Source organism: Callithrix jacchus, chromosome 1, assembly GCF_049354715.1.
Source record: "Callithrix jacchus isolate 240 chromosome 1, calJac240_pri, whole genome shotgun sequence".
In the NCBI taxonomy this organism is placed as follows: Eukaryota; Metazoa; Chordata; class Mammalia; order Primates; family Cebidae; genus Callithrix; species Callithrix jacchus.
In genome coordinates this window covers 168,824,136-168,850,151 of record NC_133502.1, presented here as the reverse complement: position 1 = coordinate 168,850,151, position 26,016 = coordinate 168,824,136, and the positions used below count along the sequence as shown (strand labels likewise).

Here is a 26,016-nt window from a genome sequence, read left to right as displayed (position 1 = left end):
TCTTAACACAGTACATGGTAGGAGCTTGAAGTGTGTGAGTTCCTGTCTCCCTTACATTCCCAAGTAAGAAGTTCCAGTGTGTCATCTTTAATAATGTGGTAGGTGGGACTCCATTCAGAGTCCATAAGGTAGCATTTTGTGTGGTGTTATTTTAGAACCAGCATTAGGTTGACTGACGGCAGTCTTCCAGCTTGAAACTGGCTTTGGCATTTGTGCACTTGCAGATATCTTTTCTGCTGCCATATGACACACAGATTTGGATCCAGGAATAAAGACTGGTGGAGAGTGAGGACCAAGCAAATGATTTTTATTTTCCAGCCCTCTTTGCTGAGGCATCCACCTCCTCCCACATGGTCTGCTTTTGCCATCTCAAACTGTTCTTATCCTTGAACCTGCTCTTTCCTCTTACCTGGAATTTCAGAGCAGAACTGAGCACTGGACCCTGAAGAGTTAGTCTGAGGTCTGACTCTTGAACCTTCTTGCACTGTGACATTAGACGAGTTGTTTGACATCTTGGTTCTTCATCTGGAAAATAAGCATGATAATGTCTCTTATCTTTTGAGTTTTAGAAATGCAGAATTTTCTTCAGGATTATGGGAAAGTGCGCTTGAAGGCATCTGTATCCTAGAATGTTCAAAAAGGGACCCTTCCTCTTTTTTCCTTCTTGAGAGACCTCAGTGATCTCATTTCTTGGGTCCCAAATATTTTCTGTTTTCCTCTTGGGTTTCTTCTCTTCTATTTAAAAACCTTAAAAAAAAACACACACACACAATATTTTTGAGGTTTAATTCACATATGATACAATGCATCCATTTAAGGTATACAAGTCAGTGTTTTTTTTTTTTTTTTTTAGTCTATTCACAGAGTTGTACAACAATTTTGGAACATTTTCATCATCCAAAAAGAAACCTTGTACTTATTAACAATCACTTCCCATTTCCCTCCAACTTGTCCACCCCAGCCCTAGGCAACCACGAATCTACTTTCTGTCTCTTTCGATTTGCCTATTCTGGATTATTTCATATAAATGGAATCATGCCATATGTGTCTTTGGTGACTGGCTTCTTCCACTCAGCATACTGTTTTTGAGGTTCATTCATGTTGTAGCGTGTATCACTACTTCATTTGTTGTTACTGCCCAACAGTATTCCATAGTACATCCATATGGATATACCACATTCATTAGTTGATGTACATTTGAGCTGTTTCCACTTTTGGTTATTAGAAATAATGTTGTTATTCTTGTACAAGTTTGGGGGTGGTAATGTCTTTATTTCTCTTGAGTACATAGCTAGGCAAAGAATTGGTGGGTAAGATGGTAACTCTATGTTTAGCCTTTTTGAGGAACTGCCAGTCTGTTTTCTAAAGTGCCTGTACCCATTTTACATTCTCAACAGCAGTGTGTGAGGGTTCCAGGTTCTCTGCTCTTCACCAACACTTACTATTGTCCTTTGATTATAGCCATCCCAATAGGTATGAAGTAGTGGTGTTTTATTGGGATTTGATTTGCATTTTCCTTGGTGACTAATGATGTTGATCTTATTGGCCATACACATGTCTCCTTTGGAGAAATGATCATTAGAGTTTTTGCTCATCTTTTAATTGGATTATTTGTTTTTATTATTGAGTTGTAATATTTCTTTATACATAGTCTTGATTTAAGTCCCCCTTCCCAGCTTTTGAATGTTTTAAATTCCCCTGTTGAAAGAGACCCCCATTTGGCCTCTTAAGTTATTGTTTATATGTTCATTCCATAAATAGTTGTTGAGTACCTACTATGTACTAGTCTTTATGCTAGAAGCTACACAGAGAGTATGACCAAGATATGCAAACCCTCTTAATCCTGGAGCTTACAGGTTGGTGCAGAAGATAGACAAGGAACAGATAATTGCACAGGCATTTAATTAAAATGTTACTAATGTTCTCTGAGGGGATATGTAGGGGACTGTGAGTGTGTAATAGACAGATCTGCCTTGGTGTTGGATATCAAGGCCCATTCTCTTGAGGAAGGCCCATTTTAGCTGAGTATTAATAAATACTTTAGAGTTAGTTGGGGAAGTAGGGAGAAGTGAGTGTTCTGGGCAAAGGAGTCGGCATATGCTGAGGTCTTGAGGTGGAGGGAAGGCATTTTGAGGAACCAAGGTCATGGTGGATGAAGAGTAGGGTAAGTGGGAGGTGGTGATAACTCAGGACACAGGTCCTGCAGGACATTGTAGTTTGTGGTATGGATGTTGACCTTTGTCATGAGAGAACTGGGAAGCAGTTAAAATAGTTTTAGGCAGAGGAGAGGAGTAGCAGGTTTGTCTTTTTGCTGTAGCATGGAGAATGGCTTAGAGAGGGCAAAAGTGAATGTGTGGAGACCACCCAGGCGGCTGTTGCCATGACTTGCAGCTAACAGCATCTTGGAGTTGGGTGGTGGCCCTGGAGGATGAGAAGAGTTCAAAGAATTGAGAGATAGCCTGGGAGTTGGACTTAATGGACCCTGATGAATGGTGAAAGTGGGTGGCAAGAATAAAGGGAAGCTTAACAATTATTCCCATGGTTCTAGATTGTGTAGTAAATGGCTGATCATGTGGTTCACCAAGACAAAGACTGTCGAAGTGGCATAGATTTGCAGTGGAGAAATGGGGATGGAGCTGAAGAGATGAATTTTCAGTTGACTCTATAGTGCCATGAGTCATTACAAATGAAGATGTCTGAGATAGGCAGGTTGGGAAACCTGAGCCTGGGAAATATCTACTGGGTTGACAGCTTAGTAGCACCGAAGGAAGGGGTGGTTCTGGTGGACTAGCAAGGGTTGGTAGGCCGGATTAGATTAGGCTGAGGAATGTTTGGAAAACGAGGAAATAGATAAGGAGCAAAATAACATTTCCCAGAAGATCACGTTGGAAGAAGAACTGCCATTTATGGAGTGTCTGGATTGTCCAGAGATATAGTGGGCCAGGGACAGGGGCATGGTGAGGAGAAGCTTGACCCTTGATGATCGGAGGAGGGACCTGCCAAGATACAAGCTCTTTGGCTGGTGGATAGACATAGATGCCATTTTAGGAACCAGAAGTCTGTGCAGCAAGTTTGAATTCCATTTTATAAGGCTGGCATGAGAATGTTGACTGTGCAACCAAAGGAAGTGTGTTCAAAGTGTATTCATTGCTGCATATGTGTGTTTTCAGGAGGCTAAGAAGTCCCGCTTGCCAATCCTAATAAAACCATCCGGGTCATCAGGAAATATGTATCATCTCCCTGGTACCCAGGAGGTGGTGGCCCAGCTGCAGAACCAGATCTTGGAGCTGCAGGGAGAGCTGAAGGAGTTAAAAACTTGTAATGAGCAACTTCACCAAAAGTTAATTCTGGCTGAAGCAATGGAGGACGGGAGACCAACGCCCGACAAAACGTTACTGAATGGTAAGCACTAAGAAAAACATATTCCCTGTGAGCTAGACAAACGACTCGATAGAACTGCTTGAAATGTCAACCTTGTTGTTTAGAATTGCAATAAGTTTGAGTATAAATATCATGAATTGCAGTGATTAATCTTGACTCTTGACAGATGTACAACAGAGGGAACACAATAAGGAGAATGAATCCATTGCTTTCATTTTATTCTGGTGTCTGGATAAAGGGAACTTGTAGTGCGCATAGGTCTTGGGGGATGTTGCTGCCTTAACTTACGATGGTCTGCAGATGTCCCAGTTGTGTTTGGCTTTGTCTGTGGATGCCGCTGGCATGTGGCATCAGAGGTATACAAGTGAGGGTCCACTTCACAGGGTTCTCTGGAATGTCCAGGCCAACTTGGGGCTAATTCCAAACCTTACTAACCTTGTATCTTCCCCACCCTCTTTCTTTATTTTTATTTCTTTATTTTTTACTGCGTTTTAGGTTTTGGGGTACATCTGCAGAACATGTAAGATAGTTGTATAGGTACACACATGGCAGTGTGTTTTGCTGCCTTCTGCCCCTTCACCCACATTTGGAATTTCTCCCCATGCTATCCCTCCCTAGCTCCGTCCCCCAGCTGTTCCTCCCCTATTCCCCCCAATAGACCCCAGTGTGTAGTACTCCCTTCCCTGTGTCCAGTTGTTCTCATTGTTCATCACCCGCCTATGAGTGAGAATATGTGGTGTTTCATTTTCTGTTCTTGTGTGAGTTTACTGAGAATGATGTTCTCCAGATTCATCCATGTCCCTACAAAGGACACGAACTCATCGTTTTTGATTGCTGCATAATATTCCATGGTGTATATGTGCCACATTTTCCCAGACCAGTCTATCATCAATGGGCATTTGGGTTGGTTCCAGGTCTTTGCTATTGTAAACAGTGCTGCAATGAACATTCGTGTGCATGTGTCCTTATAGTAGAACGATTTATAGTCCTTTGGATATATACCCATTAATGGGATTGCTGGATCAAATGGAATTCCTATTTCTAGGTCCTTGAGGAATCGCCACACTGTCTTTCACAATGGTTGAACTAATTTACACTCCCACCAACAGTGTAACAGTGTTCCTATGTCTCCACATCCTCTGCAGCATCTGTTGTCTCCAGATTTTTTAATGATCTTCATTCTAACTGGCGTGAGATGGTATCTCAATGTGGTTTTGATTTGTATCTCTCTAATGACCAGTGATGATGAGCATTTTTTCATATTTGTTGGCCTCATGTATATCTTCTTTTGTAAAGTATCTGTTCATATCCTTTGCCCATTTTTGAATGGGCTTGTTTGTTTTTTTCTTGTAAGTCTGTTTTAGTTCTTTGTAAATTCTGGATATCAGCCCTTTGTCAGATGGGTAAACAGCAAAAATTTTTTCCCATTCTGTTGGTTGCTGATTCACTCTAGTCACTGTTTCTTTTGCCATGCAGAAGCTGTGGAGTTTGATTAGGTCCCATTTGTCTATTCTGGCTTTTGTTGCCAATGCTTTTGGTGTTTTGGTCATGAAGTCCTTGCCTACTCCTATGTCCTGAATGGTTTTGCCTAGATTTTCTTCTAGGGTTTTTATGGTGTTTGGTCTTATGTTTAAGTCTTTAATCCATCTGGAGTTAATTTTAGTGTAAGGTGTCAGGAAGGGGTCCAGTTTCTGCTTTCTGCACATGGCTAGCCAGTTTTCCCAACACCATTTATTAAACAGGGAATCCTTTCCCCATTGCTTGTTTTTGTCAGGTTTATCAAAGATTGTATGGCTGTAGATATGCTGTGTTGCTTCTGATGCCTTTGTTCTGGTTCATTGGCCTATATCTCTGTTTTGGTACCAGTACCATGCTATTTTGATTACTGTAGCCTTGTAGTATAGTTTGAAGTTCGGTAGTGTGATGCCTCCCACTGTGTTCTTTTTGCTTAGGATTGACTTGGCTCTGCGGGCTCTCTTTTGGTTCCATATGAAGTTCAAGGTGGTTTTTTCCAGTTCTATGAAGAAAGTCAATGGTAGCTTGATGGGGATAGCGTTGATTCTGTAAATTACTTTGGGCAGTATAGCCATTTTCACGATATTGATTCTTCCTAACCTTGAGCATGGAATGTTTCTCCATCTGTTTGTGTCCTCTCTTATTTCATTGAGCAGTGGTTTGTAGTTTTTCTTGAAGAGGTCCCTTACATTCCTTGTAAGTTATATTCCTAGGTATTTTATTCTCTTTGTAGCAATTGCGAATGGCAGTTCGTTCTTGATTTGGCTCTCTTTAAGTCTGTTATTGGTGTATAGGAATGCTTGTGATTTTTGCACATTGATTTTATATCCTGAGACTTTGCTGAAGTTGCTTATCAGTTTCAGGAGTTTTTGGGCTAAGACGATGGGGTCTTCTAGATATACTATGATGTTGTCTGCAAATAGAGACAATTTGGCTTCCTCCTTTCCTATTCGAATACCCTTTATTTATTTTTCTTGCCTGATTGCTCTGGCTAGAATTTCCAGTACTATATTGAATAGGAGTGGTGAGAGAGGGCATCCTTGTCTAGTGCCAGATTTCAAAGGGAATGCTTCCAGGTTTTGCCCATTCAGTATGATATTGGCTGTTGGTTTGTTGTAAACAGCTTTTATTATTTTGAGATACGTTCCATCAATACCGAGTTTATTGAGGGTTTTTAGCATAAAGGGCTGTTGAATTTTGTCAAAGGCCTTCTCTGCATCAATTGAGATAATCATGTGGTTTTTGTTTTTGGTTCTGTTTATGTGGTGAATTACGTTGATAGACTTGCGTATGTTGAACCAGCCTTGCATCCCCGGGATGAATCCTACTTGATCGTGATGGATAAGCTTTTTGATGTGCTGTTGCATTTGGCTTTTGCCAATATTTTATTGAAGATTTTTGCATCTATGTTCATCATGGATATTGGCCTGAAGTTTTCTTTTCTTGTTGAGTCTCTGCCGGGTTTTGGTATCAGGATGATGTTGGTCTCATGACTTGAGAAGGATTCCCACTTTTTGGATTATTTGGAATAGTTTCAGAAGGAATGGTACCAGTTCCTCTTTGTGTGTCTGGTAGAATTTGGCTGTGAACCCATCTGGACCTGGGCTTTTTTTGTGTGGTAGGCTCTTAATCGCTGCCTCGACTTCAGACCTTGTTATTGGTCTATTCATAGTTTCGGCTTCCTCCTGGTTTAGGCTTGGGAGGACACAGGTGTCCAGGAATTTATCCATTTCTTCCAGGTTTACTAGTTTATGTGCATAGAGTTGTTTGACATATTCTCTGATGATGGTTTGAATTTCTGTGGAATCTGTGGTGATTTCCCCTTTATCATTTTTTATTGCATCTATTTGGTTGTTCTCTCTTTTCTTTTTTATCAGTCTGGCTAGTGGTCTATTTTGTTGATCTTTTCAAAACACCAGCTCTTGCATTTATTATTTTTTTTGAAGGGTTTTTTTGTGTCTCTATCTCCTTCAGTTCTGCTCTAATCTTAGTTATTTCTTGTCTTCTGCTAGGTTTTGAGTTTCTTTGATCTTGCTCCTCTAGCTCTTTCAATTTTGACGATAGGGTGTCAATTTTGGATCTCTCCACTCTTCTCATATGGGCACTTATTGCTATATATTTTCCTCTGGAGACTGCTTTAAATGTGTCCCAGAGATTCTGGTATGTTGGGTCTTTGTTCTCATTGGTTTCGAAGAACTTCTTTATTTCTGCCTTCATTTCATTGTTTATCCAATCAACATTCAAGAGCCAGTTGTTCAGTTTCCATGACGCTGTGCGGTTCTGAGTTAGTTTCTTGATTCTGAGTTCTAACTTGATTGCACTATGGTCTGAGAGACTGTTTGTTATTATGTCAGTTGTTTTGCATTTGCTGAGGAGTGCTTTACTTCCAATTATGTGGTCAATTTTAGAGTAGGTGTGATGTGGTGCTGCGAAGAATGTATATTCTGTGGATTTGGGGTGGAGAGTTCTATAAATGTCTATCACGTTTGCTTGTTCCAGGTCTGAGTTCAAGCCCTGGATATCCTTGTTAATTTTCTGTCTGGTTGATCTGTCTAATATTGACAGTGGAGTATTAAAGTCTCCCACTATTATTGTGTGGGAGTCTAAGTCTCTTTGTAAGTCTTTAAGAACTTGTGTTCTATATCTGGGTGCTCCTGTATTGGGTCCATATATATTTAGGATTGTTAGTTCTTCTTGTTGTATTGATCCTTTTACCATTATGTAATGTCCTTCTTTGTTTCTTTTGATCTTTGTTGCTTTAAAGTCTATTTTATCGGAGACGAGAATTGCAACTCCTGCTTTCTTTTGCTCTCCATTTGCTTGGTAAATCTTCTTCCATCCCTTTATTTTGAGCCTTTGTGTATCCTTGCATGTGAGATGGGTTTCCTGGATACAGCACACCGATGGGTTTTGGCTTTTTTTTTTTTTTTTTTTTTGAGATGGAGTTTCGCTCTTGTTACCCAGGCTGCAGTGCAATGGTGCGATCTCGGCTCACCGCAACTTCCCCCTCCTGGGTTTAGGCGATTCTCCTGTCTCAGCCTCCCGAGTACCTGGGATTACAGGCACGTGCCACCATACCCAGCTAATTTTTTGTATTTTCAGTAGAGACGGGGTTTCACCATGTTGACCAGGATGGTCTCGATCTCTTGACCTTGTGATCCACCCACCTCGGCCTCCCAAAGTGCTGGGATTACAGGCATGAGCCACTATGCCCTGCCAGGTTTTGGCTTTTTATCCAGTTTGCCAGTCTGTGTCTTTTGATTGGTGCATTTAGCCCATTTACATTTAGGGTTAATATTGTTATGTGTGAATTTGATACTGCCATTTTGATGCTAGCTGGCTGTTTTTTTCGTTAGTTGATGCAGAGTCTTCATTTTGTTGATGCTCTTTAGCATTTGTTATGTTTTTGGAATGGCTTGTGCTGGTTGATCCTTTCTATGTGTAGTGCCCCTTTCAGGAGCTCTTGTAAAGCAGGCCTGGTGGTGACAAAATCTCTGAGTACTTGCTTGTTCGTAAAGGATTTTATTTTTCCTTCACTTATGAAGCTCAGTTTGGCTGGATATGAAATTCTGGGTTGAAAGTTCTTTTCTTTAAGGATGTCGAATATTGGCCCCCACTCTCTTCTGGCTTGTAGTGTTTCTGCCGAGAGTTCTGCTGTGTCTGATGGGTTTCCCTTTGTAAGAAACCCGACCTATCTCTCTGGCTGCCCTTAGCATTTTCTTCTTCATTTCAGCCCTGGTGAATCTGACGATTATGTGCCTTGGGGTTGCTCTTCTTGTGGAGTATCTTTGTGGTGTTCTCTGTATTTTCTGGACTTGAATATTGGCCTGCCTTGCTAGGTTGGGGAAATTTTCCTGGATAATATCCTGAAGAGTATTTTCCAGCTTGGATTCATTCTCTTCGTCACATTCTGGTACACCTATCAAACGTAGATTAGGTGTCTTCACATAGTCCCACATTTCTTGGAGACTTTGTTCCTTCCTTTTTGCGCTTTTTTCTCTAATCCTAGTTTCTCATTTTATTTCATTGAGTTGATCTTCGACTTCTGATATCCTTTCTTCTGCTTGGTCAATTCGGCTGTTGAATCTTGTGCATGCTTCGTGAAGTTCTCGTGTTGTGTTTTTCAGCTCCTTCAATTCATTCATATTCCTCTCTAAGTTGTCCATTCTTGTTATCATTTCCTCAAATCTTTTTTCAACGTTCTTAGTTTCTTTGCATTGATTTAGAACATGTTCTTTTAGCTCACAGAAGTTTCTCATTACCCACTTTCTGAAGTCTGATTCCGTCATTTCATTACTCTCATTCTCCGTCCAGCTTTGTTCCCTTGCTGGTGAGGAGTTTTGGTCCTTTGTAGGAGGCGAGGTGTTCTGGTTTTGGGTGTTTTCCTCCTTTTTGCGCTGGTTTCTTCCTATCTTTGTGGATTTATCCACCTGTTGTCTGAGTAGTTGCTGATTTTTCGATTGGTCTCTGAGTGGAGGCCCAGATTGTTGATGATGAAGTATTTCTGTCTTTTAGTTTTCCTTCTAACAGTCTAGCCCTTCTCCTGTAAGACTGCTGAGGTCCACTCCAGGCCCTGCTTGCCTGGGGTACACCTGTAGCAGCTGCGGAACAGTGAGGGATGCTACCAGTTTCTTCTTCTGCTATCTTTGTCCCAGAATGATGCCCGCCAAATGTCAGTCTGATCAGTCTTTTTTGAGGTGAGTCTTTGGGTATACGGGGGTCAGCGAGCTACTTGAGGAGATGGTCTGTACTTTATAGGAGCTCAAGTGCTGAACTGTGAGCTCTGTTGTTCATTCAGGGCTGCTAGGCAAGTACGTTTAAGTCTGCTGCAGCAGAACTCATAAAACCCCTTTTTTCCCTCAGATGCTGTGTCTTGGGGATTTTGGGATTTATTTATGAGTATCCATTGCACTGTCCTGCCCAGCTAGGAGACAGTTTAGTCACTATTTGCCGAGGCTCCGCCCTGCTGCTGTGGGGTCCGCCTGGCTGCTGTGGGCTCCACCCTGTTGCCATGGGCTCCGCCCTGTTGGCAGAGTCTCTCTGTTATGGTGGGTTGCCTCGGCAATGGCAGGCTGCATCAGCAATGGGAGAGTACCTCAGTAGGGGCGGAATGTCTTGGTAATGGCGGGCGCCCCTCCCCCACCGAGCTGCACCGTCCTGGGTTCAGCTGTGCCCTCAGTGAAACTCTCAACCCTGAGCGTTTTGAATTGCCATTTTGTTTGTCCCTGTGGGGGTGGGACCCGTCAAGCCTAATCACCTCACTCCCTGCCTCAGAGCCCTTTTGTTTTTTTTTTTAAGTCAAACGGTCGACTCTCTCCCAGGTGTTTCAGTTGCCTGCTGAAAGGGCACCGGGATCTGTGTGATTCCCCGTGCAGCGACCCACTGCTCCAGCTCACAATACACTTCCTGGGAATCTCCTGGCCTGGCTCACTGTCCACGTCCCGTTTAATCAGATGAATATGCTAATCTGCCCTCCCAAATCTCAAACTGCCGGTTTAACAGAGCACCCAGAACAGCGTGTTTTGTGCAGTGTGCTGCTGCGCTGCGGCTGAAGCGGCCACGTCAGCCAAGACAGCTGCGCTGGCGTCACTTGTCTCTCCTTTTTTTTTTTTTGAGATGGAGTTTCGCTCTCGTTACCCAGGCTGGAGTGCAATGGCGTGATCTCGGCTCACCGCAACCTCTGCCTTCCTGGGTTCAGGCAATTCTCCTGCCTCAGCCTCCCGACTAGCTGGGATTACAGGCACGTGCCACCATGCCCAGCTAATTTTTTGTGTGTTTAGTAGAGGCGGGGTTTCACCATGTTGATCAGGATGGTCCCAATATCTTGACCTCGTGATTCACCCGCCTCAGCCTCCCAAAGTGATGGGATTACAGGCCGTGTCTCTCCTACATCTGGGAATTTCCCTGTTCTGTGGGCAACAAAGATCCGTCTGGAAATGTGGCGTGAGCTCACCCTCTGCGTCTTCACTGAGAGCTGCAATCCTGAGTTGCTTCTACCGCGCCATCTTCCCCCGCTCCGTCCCCACCCTCTTTCACTCTGCTGGCTCTGCTCTCTTGGAAGGCAAGACAACAGGGAGCCCCTGTGTTAAAATGTATCTAAAAAGTTAGTATCCGGAGACTTGGAGGAATAGTGTCTAGTGGCATCCTCTAGTCTAGGACAGTGATGCTTAGAGATTTTGGAACCTAAAGAAAGCTGGGAGCCCTCCCACAGAATGATGCAGGTGAGCATATGAGTAGCATTTTACATCATTTTCTCGGGGCTCAGGAATCCACAAAAGTGCATATGTTGACTCCTAATTTTGAACTTCTGTGAGCATATGGCTACAGCACCATAACAAGAACCATAAAATAACCTTTTATTTGTGTTTTCATTTCTCCTGTGTGCCAGGCACTATTCTAGGCACTGAGGAGAGAGGAGTGAACAAAGCAGATGAAGTCTGTGTCTAGCTTACATTCTTGTGTGTTTGTTGTGTGTGTGTGTAGGGTCAGGGGGAAGACAGAAAGATAAGCATACGTATAACATGAGAAAATAGGTGCTGTGGAAAAGAATGAAGCAGGATTTGGGTGTGGGGAATGTGGAGAAGGAGCAGGATTTGCTCATGTCATGGATGCTTAGAAAGCCTCCGTGGTGAGGTGGCATTTGAAGGGAAAGGGGAAATGAGTGCACTAGTCATCTTGGGAAGAAGGAAGGAGGCAAAGGCCCTGGAGCTGCTGTGAACAGGGGAAGATGGATGATAGTAAGGAAGCTGATTGTGTGGCTGGAGCGGAGTGAGGAAGAGGGAGAGTCATAGAAGATGATGTCCGGAAGGCAGCAGATCAGGCAGGCTCTCAGAGGCCGTTCTAGGACTCTTTTACTTGGTAAGATTGGAGACTTTTGGAGGGATTTGAGCAGCAGAGTCCCAATCTGACTTAAGCCGTAAAGTATGAGTTGATAGGCCGGGCGCAGTGGCTCACGCCTGGATCCCAGCACTTTGGGAGGCCGAGGTGGGCTGATCACCTGAGGTCAGCAGTTTGAGATCAGTCTGGCTAACATGGGGAAGCCCTGTCACTACTAAAAATACAAAATTAGGCAGGCGTGGTAGTGTGTGCTTGTAATCTCAGCTACTTGGGAGGCTGAAGTAGGAGAATCACTTGAACCCGGGAGGCAGAGGTTTTGGGGAGCCAAGACGAGGGAAACTCCATCTCAAAAAAATAAAAAAAGGAGTTGACAAACCACATGCTGTGGGCCAAATCCAACTCACTTCCTATTTTTGAAAATAAAGTTTTATTGAAACACAGCCACACCCATTTGTTTGCATATCGTCTGTTTGCTTTTGTGCTATGATGGCCGAGTTGAGTAGTTACCATAGAGACCCTACGACCTGTAAAGCCTAAAGTATTTCTTATTTGACTCTTTAAGAAAGGTAGTCCAACCTCTGCTTTAAAGGATCACTTTGGATATGAACCTTTGCAAGGATGGAGTTGTCATTCACTGAGATGAGAAAGACTGCATGAGACTCAAGCTTGAGAGGGACTCAATTCGGGGTCTGCTTTGGACATATGAGATGCCTGTTGACCATCCTGGTGGAGATATCAGTTAGGCAGCTGAAGACAGATGAGGCTGGAGTCAAGGGCAGAGGTTCCTGGACTAGAGATATAAAGTTAGGAAATAGCAATATATTGGTAATATTTATAGCTGTATGACTTGAAGCCATAGCAGTAAGGTCCAGAAATTGAAACTGGAGCTCTCTAGAGGTTAAAGGTTAGACTGAGAAGACCAGGCAGTGAGGTAGGAAGGAGCCAAGAGAGGATGACTTCCCAGAAGCTGAGTAAGGAGGGGATTAGCTGTGTCAGATAATTGCTATAGGACAGGTAAGACAAGGGCTGAGGATTGGCTTTGGGATTTAAATGTGGAAATCATTGGTGTACTTGAAGGGAGCTGTTTCCGTGGAGTGGGTGGGGCCTGATTGACATGGGTTCCAGAGAGAGAATGGAGGAGAGAGATTGGAGACAGCAGGCACAGGTAGCTCTGAGGAATTACACCGTAAAGCGACATAGGGAAGGAAGGCAGTTAGGAGCCACGTTGGCACCTAACCTCAAGGGATTCAGTGAATTGGGACTGTGGATGACTGCAGTAAAATGGAGTGGTCTGTGGTAGAGTCTGAAAGCATGAGCTGCAAAGCTGGAATTTTCAGGGAAGAGAGAAAATGATCTAGAAGTGGAAGTGAGGAGCAAAGACATTTATTGGGAAGGAAATGACCACAAAGGCTGCAGGAGAAGCGGTGTCCTTGGGGTCATCCCAGGTTCACTTAGAATGACGGGGAGAGATGAATGTTCAGAGAGGATATTAATGTTCTTTGGGACTTGCAAATGAAGGGTGCAAGGCTGCATCAGATTTGAGGATTTCCAGAGTGGTTCAGGGATTGGAGATGACTCTGGAGTCTTGGACATATTGTGGTGTTAATAAAACAAGCACCTATTATTTACTGAGTCTTGCTATATACTCTCAGTACATGATCTAATTGGGTCTTCCCAATAGTCCTTTGAGGCAAATACAGTAATTACCACCATCTTATATTAAGGCACCAGTTTCAGAGATAAAGTAACTTGGCTACAGTCACACAGTGATGAACTTTTCTAGCTAGGTGGGAATCGGCTTGCCTAATTTCAAAGCCATGTACTTTACTGTTTCACAAAGCCTAGTGTCTGATACTTCTGGTATGGATTTTATGATGATCCATAGCCAAAGGTATGTCCCATTTAATTTTACGTTTTCTTTTGGTTTTACCATAGTTGAGGTTTCCAGATAATAAGACCTTTGGTAGAATTGCTCTTCCCTCACCATCTCCTTATCTACCCTCTGCTGATCCATTCGGCCATCATCCAGGCATCTTCTCATTCCTTCAGTGAACATTACCTGAGCACCTGCTTCTTCTCCAGCCTCATGCACTGGGGGTAGGAGAGAAATAAATCAGATACAGTCTCTGCTCTATGAGAACTCCCTGTCTGGTGGGGGTTGGGAGAGGTGGCAGTTAACTAAGTCAGTACAGGGTTGTGGGGACCTTCATGGAGGAAAGATTTTATGGCAGAGGTAACTTAGCTCAACAGAGTCCCTGGCACTTTGCCCACAGCTTGCCATTTTTTTAAACTCAAATTTAAATTTTTTATATTGTATAGAGATGGGGGTCTTGCTATCTTGCCCAGGCTGGTCTCGAGTTTCTGGCCTCAAGTGACCCTTCTGCCTCAGCCTCCCAAAGTGCTGGAATTATAGGTGTGAGCCACCATGCTGTCTCCTAGCTTGCCATTTGCACTCAATACTGTTTTTAGTTTTTACTGAGACACCAGGCTGCCTTAACCCCAGGTGCTACCTCGACAGTTGCCCAGGAAACCCTAGGGCCTCTCTCTTCTTGGGAAAAATGGGCATGAAATGATAGAATCCATTTTCTCACTCAGCTTTTTGAGGGCCTGGACTTAAACCATTTCAGACAAGCTGCAGTATATTTATGCTTTTTATGTCCTGTTATGGCAGCTCGATAGATTAATTTTATCTTATAAATTGCATTTTGCCTCCCCAGTGTTTTTATTTTCCCTGTTGTATCTTTGTGTTCTTCTCAGTTGCTTGGCTAACTTTCAAGTCTTACAGTTTTATGTATTTTCTTTCTCTTTGTGATTGCCTGTAGCTCAGTCCTCAGTGGGAGAAGCCTACCAGGACAGCCCAGGAGAGCAGAAAGGAATTAAAACCACATCTGCCTGGAGAGACAAGGAAATGGACAGTGATCAGCAAACAAGCTACGAGATCGGTCAGAATTCAACCCCTGTGTGTATTGAACAGCTTCCATGCACCAGGCACCATTTGGGATGTTTTATCTAAAAATTATTATTAAACCCATAGCAGCCCTCTCGAGGCATTATTATCATTCCAGTGTAACACATGGGCAGCTGAGGTTTTAGGAAGTAATTGACCCAGGGTCACCGAGCCGGTAACTAGGGGAAGAGTTAAGGTAGAATAGGATGTCAGAGCTCACCCGTCCGTGTGTCCGCATGCTTCTCTACCAGGCAGTGGACTGGGTTCTGGTGGTTCAACATGAAAAGACACAGCCTGCTCTCAGGGACCCCACAGCTCAGAGGAGACCACGGTCCCAACCTGTGGTCAGTATTCAGCGTGGGGCTGCCTGTTGCTGAGGTGTGCTCACGTTGGCCCATGTGCCTGGAGGAGTGGGTCAGAGGAGACCCTGAGGCTGAGTGACTGGGTTTGTGGGGTTTGCCAGGCAGATCAGTGGAAAAGGTGCGGAGATGTGGGTGAGGGCACAGAAAAAAAGTTATATTCTTTTCTTTTTAAAATTATAAAGTATTGGAAGCATACAGTAGGCACAAAAGGTAATATAGCAAATACTCATGATCTCCTTCAACCAGAATGAACAAATGCCTACATTCTTATTACATTATATCTTTTCCTCCTTCATTAAAAAAAAAATCACTATTAATCCAGATCTAATTCACTCTGTTAGAAATAATTGTCCTCAAGAATCCTAAATTTGTCATGGATGGCCATGGAAACACCAGTCTCTGGAGAAATACTGAGTTGTGGTATACAAACTGTTCCCTGTGGTGTATATTTTTCCAAGGCCCAGAGTCACTGCAGTGAATACATGGTCACATGCTTCTGCATGTTCTGGGCTTTGAGTAGAAAGCTGCTCTACCAGGCAATAAAGACCGCCTTAGCTGAATTGTTGAGTGGTGTAGAACTACAGTATTTCTTATAATGCAAATATTAATAAATGGTCTTAGGGAGATCTTTTGATGTCTTCTTCATAGTTATTAATAAAGACTTCTTAACAGTCGACAGCTTCCCTTTCCCTGTCAGGACTTCCCTTCATGACTGAACATCTTTCATTTTTCTGACTGTGCTTCCAGAACTTTGCACATGAGTTGCGTCTGCCTGAACTTCCACCTCTTTTTTTTTTTTTTTTGAGACGGAGTTTCGCTCTTGTTACCCAGGCTGGAGTGTAATGGCGCGATCTCGGCTCACTGCAACCTCCGCCTCCTGGGTTCAGGCAATTCTCCTGCCTCAGCCTCCTGAGTAGCTGGGATTACAGGCACGCGCCACCATGCCCAGCTTATTTTTTGTATTTTTAGTAGAGACGGGGTTTCACCATGTTGACCAGGATGGTCTCGATCTCTTGACCTCGTGATCCACCCGCCTCGGCCTCCCAAAGTGCTGGGATTACAGGCTTGAGCCACCGCGCCCAGCCACTTCCACCTCTTAATTGTTGCCCAGTTGAGGCTGGATGCTGTGTGTGACATCTTCACTGCTGTTTCTTTTTCACGAGGCCCTTGACAGATACTTGGGATGTGAATAAAGGATTTCATAGGCATCCTGGCCTTCACACTGAGGGTTAAGAACTAACTCTCTTTGCTCATGCACCCTGGTACAGGAGGTTCCATTGCAGGAGTGTTACGGTGGGAAGCAGCGTTCAGCATGTTAGAGGCAGACCGCCAGGCTTTGAGGAAGGGCTCTACTGCTTACTTACCCTGAACCCTGAGCTAATTCTTAAGCTCCCTAAGCCTCAACCTCCTCTTCTGTAAAATGGGGATACTAGTGATGCCTCATAATTACTTAAGGAAAGTCCTGAGACTAATCTTTATTTCCATGAGTGAACATGCTTCTTGCCATGAAGTATAGACCAAATTCTATCATCATCAAGTTGTTACAGCAAAGATGTTTTCCTGTCTTGGAAGGTGATTCACTGGAACAAAGCCTTACTGAGAGATATCTCCCTCCCCTGCTCCCCTTTCTCTTTCTTGTTCAGCCAGAAGTACTTGCTGTGTATATTCTCCTTCTCAGGCCCTGTGCCAGATACTGGAGAAACAGACTTGGATGATATGGCCTCCATTCTCAAGGCTCTTATTGACTAGTTATCATAAAAAATTGTGTCCAATAAAAATACGGTATTAGGAATGCTTCCTTTAGGTTGTGTAGCAGCTGCTTTCTAAAAAAAAATACCATATTTTACGGTATTTGCATCATAGAGACAAGAGTGTATCTAAAGTCACAAGGAGCAGATTGCAGAACCAGAAATTGGGACATGCAGTCTGATAAGGATTTTTGTGTGAATTTCTTTCTGAGAGATCTCCTAGGTCACCCCGTCCAACTCACATTGTTGCTTTTGTAGCATTTTTCTAGGTGAGCCTTTGCATGCATGCCTCCAGTGATGAGCGTCTCCTCTGTCTTCAAATGGTTAGAGGATGTTTTTGTTATTTGGATTCCTTCACTACTATGTGCCAGATACTGTGCTAGCCATTTTTTTTCTTTTTGCAGATATTGTTCCATATAATTGCTAAAAACAAACAACTTTTCACAGTGAATGACGTTCTTTCCATTTTACAGATAAAGCTACTAAGGCTCAGAGGGTCAAGTAACTTGCCTAAGTGGCAGAGCCAGAGTTTGAAACCATGTCTGTTGAATTTCAAAGGCAGGTTTTACTCCTACATTCCACTGCCTCTTAAGTATTCAGACAGCTGTCTCTATTGAGCGGAACTTTCCCTGGGCAGCCAGCAGTGCGGCATAGTGGTTAAGAACAGAAGCTCTGGAGTCAGGCCTGAGCTTGAATGAAGCCTCACTGCTACCATATGAGACATCTCTTTCCACATTTTAGACACGGGGAAACTGAGGCTCTTGGATAGTAAGTCACTTGCCTCAGTCTATGCAGCCTTCGAAGCTTCATATTCTTTCTGCTACACCACTCCACTTCTTAAACAAGTCTGGTTGCATCTCTAAGGGTTTAGCTCTTAATAGCTGTTAGGAAATATTTCCTGGCAGGGCTGTGAGTAAAACACCTCACTAAAGGAGATGTCCTGGCATCTCCTGGAAACTGTTAGGCATGAAAATGAGAAGACTCTCACGTGTCATGGATATTTAGAATTATTGTTCCTTACTCTTGCTTCACAGTCTCTCAGTATTTGTCAACACTGACACTGACGTCTGATCTGGGTTAGGTACTGCACTAGATGCTGAGAATGTGCAAATGAAAGGCCACATCCCTGCTGTGGAGAAGCATGCAGTCTGGTGAGGGAGAGAGGCACTCAGATAGCTAATTGCTATGTGAATCAATAAATAAGCCACTTAAAAGTCTTGCTTTAGCACCCAGTGCATAGTATATTTGTCTTGAGTGATATGTACAAAGTGCTACAGAACCACAGCGAGTTGTGACTATTGCATAGTTTGGCAGTGGGCTTGCAGAGGAAGGAAAATTACATCTGGGTATGGAAAGAGTTCATTAGGTAGGAGTAGACTAGAGGGCTGAGGATGTTCTGGGCAGAGTGCACAGGCCATACAAAAGCATGGAGGCATGAAGCAGCATGCTATGTGGAGGAAATCATGAGTAATTTTGTAGGAATCTCCATAGTGGTGCCAGTGGAACTAGATCATGGAAGGTTTCATGTAGACAGTGGGAATATGGATGAATTTTAGGGCGTATGTCTGTGGGTTTATCATGGTTAAATTTACTTTTTGGAACAGTCATTCTGAGGAAGAGGGTGATTAAGGGGTAGGAGGGAAAGACTAGGGCCTTTTTGAGGGAGGTGTGTTAGGCCGCTGCAGTGGTCTTGGCTTGGCTATGGCTGTGAGGAAGGAGAGAGGGGTTGGATTTTAGTAAAAGAGATATTGACATAAATGTATTTGATTTTCAGACTCTGATGTTTGCCCACCTGATGACCTTGCCATCTTGCCATCATGCAAAGAAAATCCTGAAGATGTTCTGAGCCCAACTTCAATAGCTACTTGTTTGAGTTCCAAGAGTCAGCCTTCTGTTAAAGTCAGTGTGATGGGGACTGATCAGTCAGAGAGCATTGATACCTCAAATGAGACAGAATACTTAAAACAAAAAATCCATGACTTGGAAACTGAGCTAGAAGGCTACCAGAATTTCATATTTCATCTTCAAAAGCACTCCCAGTGCAGCGAGGCCATTATTACAGTTTTGTGTGGGACAGAGGGGACCCAGGATGGCTTGAACAAGCCCAAGGGCGGTTCTGATGAGGAAGAAATGACCTTTTCAAGTTTGCACCAAGTGCGATATGTAAAACACATGAAAATCCTCCATCCGCTGGCCCCAGAGATGATGGATGGCAGAATGCCAGAGAACCTCAAACAGCAGCTGGAGGAACAGGAATACGAGCTGCAGAAGGAGCAGAATTTGAACATGGAACTCCTCAGTGAGATTCATAATATGCAGAATAAGTTCAGAGATCTCTCACCTTCCAGGTACATTCCACCTCTGCCTTCTCCCCATTTAAGCCTGTTGTCCCCCAGGATTGCCACTAGGTAAAAGCCTGTGAGCTAAAAGAGAATGCTGCTCTGTGATGGGTGGAGTGTGTTCTGGGGAAGGCTTGATGGTAGGGTTCAGGCAGCCAGGTCCTGTGAAGAAGTGAGAGGTGAGGCCACAAAGAAGAGGAACAGCGGCCACACATGTGAACGTCAGTTACGAGTCTTGGGTGCTCTAAAAATTGGCAGGGCAGATTTCACCCTCCTCAAGTTGGGGGCTCAGGGTAAAGGTTTCATAACAGTCACTTGGTGAGTGATAGTGCCTTTGCTGAACTGCGGTGTGTACTCCTGGACTCTGTTACTGGCTTTCACTGTGCTGTGAAACTAAAGCTGATGTCTAGGCAAGGTAGGAGGAATATAAATATTTTCCATATCTTTACCCTTTAAGGTCATCTTAGAGAATAAGCCTGTGTTGAAAGAGAAGAATTCTTAGGTCATGAAGATAATGCTTTATGGGCATAGATATATATAGTTTTGCTTCATGAGATATGGCAAAAGTGGGATCATTTGTAAAGATGACCTTCATTTGTCACTAATTTGAGTCAAACACATTGTTCTGAATTGTTAGGAGCCAGGATAAATTTTTCAAGACTTCCCAAAGCAGTGAGATTGAAGGAAGCTTATAATTATTGAAAGGCTATTGTCTCAGGTCCCTGGTTGGCACTTTTCTTATCTAATCCTCAAAATCACCTGAAACGGAGGTGTTCCTAAACTCGTTTTTATAAATAAGGAAACTGAGCCTTAAAGCAGCTGCTGTGACTTGGCAGAAAGCATTCACAGAGCTGGTCAGAGCCATCGCAGGGTTCAAGCCCACATTATCCCACTCCAATACCCATGTTTACTCATGTTACTCATGAGTTACCCCTGTTACTCCAGTACTCACATGATACCGGCCCCCACCTTTAATGCCAGTATCATGTGATCTGCATGTGCACACTCTATGGAAGGTGACCGACCTCCAGCCCATGTAGTGTTGTCATTTCCAGGAAGAAGAAACATTATGTTGAACCGAAGTGTCAGCATCTTTGCCAGGCTACTCTCCGGAACAAGGTTATTGTGGCCAGTTTACACGAGTGACCTGTGTGTTTCTCGGTGCCTTTCTCTTATGGGCGCACATAAGGAAAAGATGGCACATGGTGATGAGAAAGTAATGTTGCATAATGAGCTTCGAAGTGAGAATTGTGTTGGAATCCGAAATCTTTACCACTTAACTAGCTTTGCAGTCAGTTTCTTCTTCTGTAAAAGGGGGCATTCATACATTTGTTGGAAGACCGAGAGGACCAGATAATACATAAAGCACTGAGTTCAGTTATTGACAGGGCCTAGACCCTCAATAAACGGTAGTTAGCATCGTGATTATTCACTGACATTTCATTCGGGAGGAGAGAGTCCCATCTTTTTTTCCTTGCCGTACACTTAATTTTTACCACACTTCATGAGAATTTTTGGTGGGTCCTTTGACCCTTGGGGCTCTTGTTTCTACAATTCAGAATAGTATTTTTAAAGAGTATGGAAACTAATTTTTTGCCTGAGTCCTTGCCAATCTGTACTTTAATTGGGGGCTTTATAAGGTTAAAAATGTTGCAGAAGAATCTTTGTTCCAGCATTTGTTGGCTGTGTGAAATCAAAGAAGGAGTGACCTTGTGCAGTTTCAATTTTTCTAAAAGTATGTATACTTGTACAGCTGCAGGCTTTCAAAAATTGTACTCTGTCATTTTTCCAATTAGCGTTAAGGTCACAAAAATTCAATTCTAAAATGGTCCAAGTATTTTCTTTCCCTTCTTTTATCAGATACGATTCATTAGTTCAGTCCCAAGCCAGGGAGCTCTCCCTTCAACGGCAGCAGATTAAGGATGGCCATGGCATCTGTGTCATCTCCCGTCAACGCATGAATACTATGATTAAGGCATTTGAGGAGTTGCTGCAGGCCAGCGACGTGGATTGCTGCGTGGCTGAGGGTTTCCAGGAACAGCTGAATCAATGTGCTGAGCTGCTGGAGAAATTGGAAAAGCTATTTCTCAGCGGTAAGTAGGGTGAGGTGCGTGTGTCCTAAGACATAAGCAATTGACCCAGGACTTCTCGGAGAGGCACAGGAGGAGCTAACTCCTTGGCCTTACTTATCTCTCACCCCTTGAGGTGATAGTAGAGCCACACTAGCCACTGCTTCCTTCCATTGACCACTTCCATATGGCTTGTGGTTGGCATGGTTACAAAGCAGGAGTCCAGTTTAGACGCCTCAGGGCCAGGTTGGCGAGGTACATGAGTGAAGCTAGCTAGGAGGCGCTGCCCCTCAGCACTGGTCACATGGTTGCTAGTTCTTACATCTCAGACATTTTCCAGAGAAGATGGATTTGTGTGTGTGTGTGTGTGTGAAAACTCATGTGTTTTAAATGTTGGCAACTGAACAATCTGATCAACCAAGCAAAATTTTTATCAGTTAAAAAGTATATCAAAGAGTTAAAGATGGCCAGAGGAGGGATGAAAGAAACCTTTGCTATGTGCTAGGTAAAATTTTGTTTTGAGACTACAGCTTACTGTGCACCCATTTTCATCCGTTGTTAGCATTTGCCACATTTGTTTTTTTCCCTGTCTGTACACACACCAGCACTATTATCTTGCTGAGCCCTGTGAGAGTGGATTGATGCTATCATGTTCCTTTCTTCCTAGATAACTCAGGGTGTAGTTCCTCAGTCCAAGGATATTCTTGTACATAACCATGGTACTGTTACCACAATCACAAACAGTGTTGTCTAATATACTGTTATATAATATTACAGCCTATATTTAAATTTTGGTAATTGATTCACTAATATCTTTTATGACAGTTTATTCTGGATCCTGATCCTGATCCGGGATCCAGTCCCCACATTACATTTAGTTGTCATGTATCTCCGTTCTCTTTTAATCTGGAGTAGTTCCTCACCCTTTCTTCTTTTCATGATGTGAGTGAATGTACTTGAATAGTTCAGGCTAGCCCCTCACTTTGGGATTGTCTGTTCTTTCCTGATCACTCAATTCATGATTAGATTAGATTGGTTAGATTTCATTGGCCATACAATTTTGGAAAGAATGCTACATAAGAGATTATTTTGTTCTTACGGTATTTTCTTAAGGAGGCCCACAATATCAATCCTATTTTTGGTGGTACTATTTTGATCACTTCCTTAAGATAATGTTTGTCAGTTTTCTCCAATGTAAATTATATTAAGGTGTATAATAAATAATTCATAGAAGATACTTTGTAAGAATTCTGTTCCTCTTCAGGCTTCTACCATGAGTTTTCTATTGATTCCTGAGTCAAATGTTACTATGATGATTTTTTTTCTAACACTAGCATTTTTTTCTCAGGTTCCTTTTTCATTTGTATTAAGTAACGTTTACTAGAAGGACACATTCTCTATTAAATTTATTTTATTAATGTATTTCTTGTTTATTTGTTTTTGATCAATATGGGCTTGAAGATTCTTATTTTATTCAGTGGACTGTTATCCATTCTGATGTTCATATTATATTGTCCCAGATTTGGTAAGTGGCCGTTTCTTTTGACATGTCTCCATCTTTTTGGGAGCACTTCCTTATTTTCTGGGACAAAATAGATTTTCTGTGCTGTCTTTGTACTGCTCCTGTCCTGAAAAAGCCATTTCGCTAAGTAGCCTTGATTCCTTTTAGTGAGGAATGATATGTAACAACCAAGATTTGGTGCTAGCTGTGTTCATTGCTATGAGGGTATCATTGTGTCTAGGCCCTTTAGCAGGCTGTGTGTGTGTGTAAATGTGTAATTATTTTTAAAAAAATTAGTACTTTACAATGGTGCCTTTAATTCCGGTCCAGACTCACTGGGTTCTTTCTTGTTTTTCCTGCTTCCATATTTTTATTTCCCATCTCCAACAGTGAGAACCCTGGCTTTAATAACATCACCATATCTGCAAATTTACTCAATTTGGTGATATATGCACATAGTTCCAGAATTACTCCACCCTTTCCACTGTGAAAAAATGAACCCACTGGGAGAGATCAAGATTTTTTATTAAAGTAGTTCTCTTTGTTTTTTGGCTAAAAGTTTATCAATAGTAAGTTCTTGAAGTTGTTTGGTTTCATTCTTTGTACAGCTGTCCTTGTGTTAGTCATTTGAAACACAATTAGATTCATTGGTTTCTATTTGTATTTAATTTTAGAGGTTTTTAAAATCCTATTCTTGTTGATTTAAATTTTTGAATATAGATAATATTAATATGATTCCAAAGTCAAAACTGCATCTACTGCATCCTTTTAACTTGCTCTATGAAGTCATTATTTTTGTGCTTTTTCTTTATCTCCATTAGTATTGCTTTCCAGTCTCCTTTTTCTCTTAAACCCATTGAGACTAGACTCTCAGTCATCTCATCAACTCCTCCACTGAAACAGTTTGCCTGTCACTAACAGCTTCCACTTTGCCGAATCTAAGGATCCATTTTCAGTCTTCATCTTGCTCAGACCGCAGGAATATTTGATGTGTTGATCCCTCCTTCCTTGGCTCACTTGGCTTCCAGATGATGCCACTGAGAGTTCGGTTCTCCTCTCCCTCCCTGGCTGCCTCTGTGTAGCTCTGCCTTCTGTGTGTCTTCCATCCCTGACCAATCCTCAGGACCTTATTGCTGCTACGGCTTCAGTTTGCCTCTCTTATCTCACTTGGATGTTGCAGGCCTCTCCTCTTTGGCTTCTGGGCTTCCCTCCTTTCCTCACTGTAATGCATTTTCCACACAGTAGTCAATGATCTTTTAAAAATGTAAGTCAGTTCTTGTTCCTGCCCCCAAATCAAAGCCTTTCCTTTTCACTCAGTGTAAAAATCCAGATAAGGACCTGCAAAGTCCTGTAGCATCACCCTGGCCATACTCTCACCTTATCTTATCCTGCCCCACACTCTCCTTCCTCCCCTCCACAGGTACTGACCCTGCAGTTGAAATTTCTTTTCTTTTTTTTTGACATATATTTTATTGCATTTTAGGTTTTGGGGTACATGTGAAGAACATGCAGGATTTTTGTATAGGTACATACATGGCAATGTGGTTTGCTGCCTTCTTCCCCATCACCTATGTCTGGCATTCCTCCCCACGTTATCCCTCTCCAACTCCCCGCCCACTACTGCCCTTCCCCTAGGTCCCCCTCACAGACCTCAGTGTGAAATGTTCCCCTCCCTGTATCCGTGTGTTCTCATTGTTCACACCCGCCTGTGAGTGGGCACATGCGTTTGATTTTCTGTTCTCATATCAGTTTGCTGAGAATGGTGGTTTCCTGGTTCATCCAAGTCCCTACAAAGGACACAAACTCATTGCTTTTTATGACTGCATAGTATTCCATGGCATATCTGTGCCACATTTTCCTTGTCCAGTCTATCATCGATGGGCATTTGGGCTGGTTCCAAGTCTTTGCTGTTGTAAACAGTGCTGCAATGAACATTTTGTGTGCATGTATCCTTATAATAGAACTATTTATAATCCTTTGGATATATATCCAGTAATGGGATTGCTGGGTCAAGTGGAATTTCTATTTCTAGGTCCTTGAGGAATTGCCAGACTCTCTTCCACAATGGTTGAACTAATTTATACTCCCACCAGCAGTGTAAAAGTGTTCCTATTTCTCCACATCCTCTCCAGCATCTGTTGTCTCCAGATTTTTAGTGATCGCCATTCTAACTGGCTTGAGATGGTATCTCAATGTAGTTTTGATTTGCATTTCTCTAATGACCAGTGATGATGAGCATTTTTTCACATGCAGTTGAAATTTCTAGCATGCCCAGGCCAACTTTGCACTTTCTTCTCTCTGGTGTCCCTGATCCCTTCAGGCCTTTTCTCAAATGTCATCCTATCAGTGAGGTGCTCTTTGACAGTTCTTTATGAGATAGCAAGGCACCCCTGCCCATCCCTGACATTCCATGTTCCCCTTACCCTGCTTTATTTTCCTCGGTTCTACCCACAACCGTCTTGCATGTTATGTGTTTACTACCCATAACCATCTTGCATTGTTATATGTTTACTTGCATGTTACATGTTTATTATTCTGCCTTCCCTGTTAAAAAGTAATCCCCACAAGTGTGCATGGATCTTGTCCCTTGTGTTTGTTGCTGTAGTGCTAGGATATAGATAACATTTGGTGTATGGTAGATACACAACACATATTTTGAGAGAATGAATAAATGAATGAGTGAGTGAGTGAATCCAGTTTTACCGCTGTGGAGACTGTTGCCCAGTGAAAGTGGGTAACTCATCTGTGACCATTTGTGGAGTGGATGGCAGAGCTGGGATTTCAAATCAGGTCTCTGGACAAAAAACTTTTCCTACTAGATCTACTTGTATTACATTTGGTACCATATAGGTTATTTGATTTAAACTTTACAGTAACCTTGGAAGCACAGTGCATTAGTTCAGTTTTATAGATGATGAGCCGAGGCATAGCGATAGAACCTTACATATCTAAATAAATGGGCCTAGCAGTGAAGAATGCATCACTGGAGCTGGGCTGGCCAGATTAGAGCTCTGGCTTCCCACTTGTAAGCTATATACCTTGGGAAATTTACTTAATTCCTTGCCTCAGTTTCTTTCTTCACCTATAAACTTAACATTCTAATACCAGTTGGTGGAATCTTTGTAAGAATTAAATTAAATTACGAATGTGAAACTTGGCTCAATGCTGGGTGCATGGTTCTTATGTACTGAGTGCTTGTTAGTGTTTGTACTTGTGAGTTGGGGCTTAATCCCCAGAACAACCTGTTTTTCAGGTGAGGAACTTAGACTTAACAAATAAGAGTTTGTTGCTCAAAGTCACAACTGACTTGGGGAACC

The 26,016-nt window shown here is 42.7% G+C and overlaps 1 protein-coding gene across 4 annotated transcripts in view; it reads left to right on the top strand.

Moving 5' to 3' along the window:
• The window catches only part of CDK5RAP2 (CDK5 regulatory subunit associated protein 2), a 209,894-nt gene that overhangs the window by 141,751 nt on the left and 42,127 nt on the right, over positions 1 to 26,016 (top strand). For all 4 annotated transcript variants that reach the window (XM_054236374.2, XM_009002215.5, XM_009002222.5 and 1 more), the window contains 4 exons: positions 3,171 to 3,402; positions 14,556 to 14,675; positions 18,565 to 19,138; positions 20,990 to 21,222. In XM_054236374.2, coding sequence (XP_054092349.1) covers positions 3,171 to 3,402; positions 14,556 to 14,675; positions 18,565 to 19,138; positions 20,990 to 21,222 — 1,159 coding nt within the window. The remainder of the gene's footprint in view (positions 1 to 3,170; positions 3,403 to 14,555; positions 14,676 to 18,564; positions 19,139 to 20,989; positions 21,223 to 26,016) is intronic.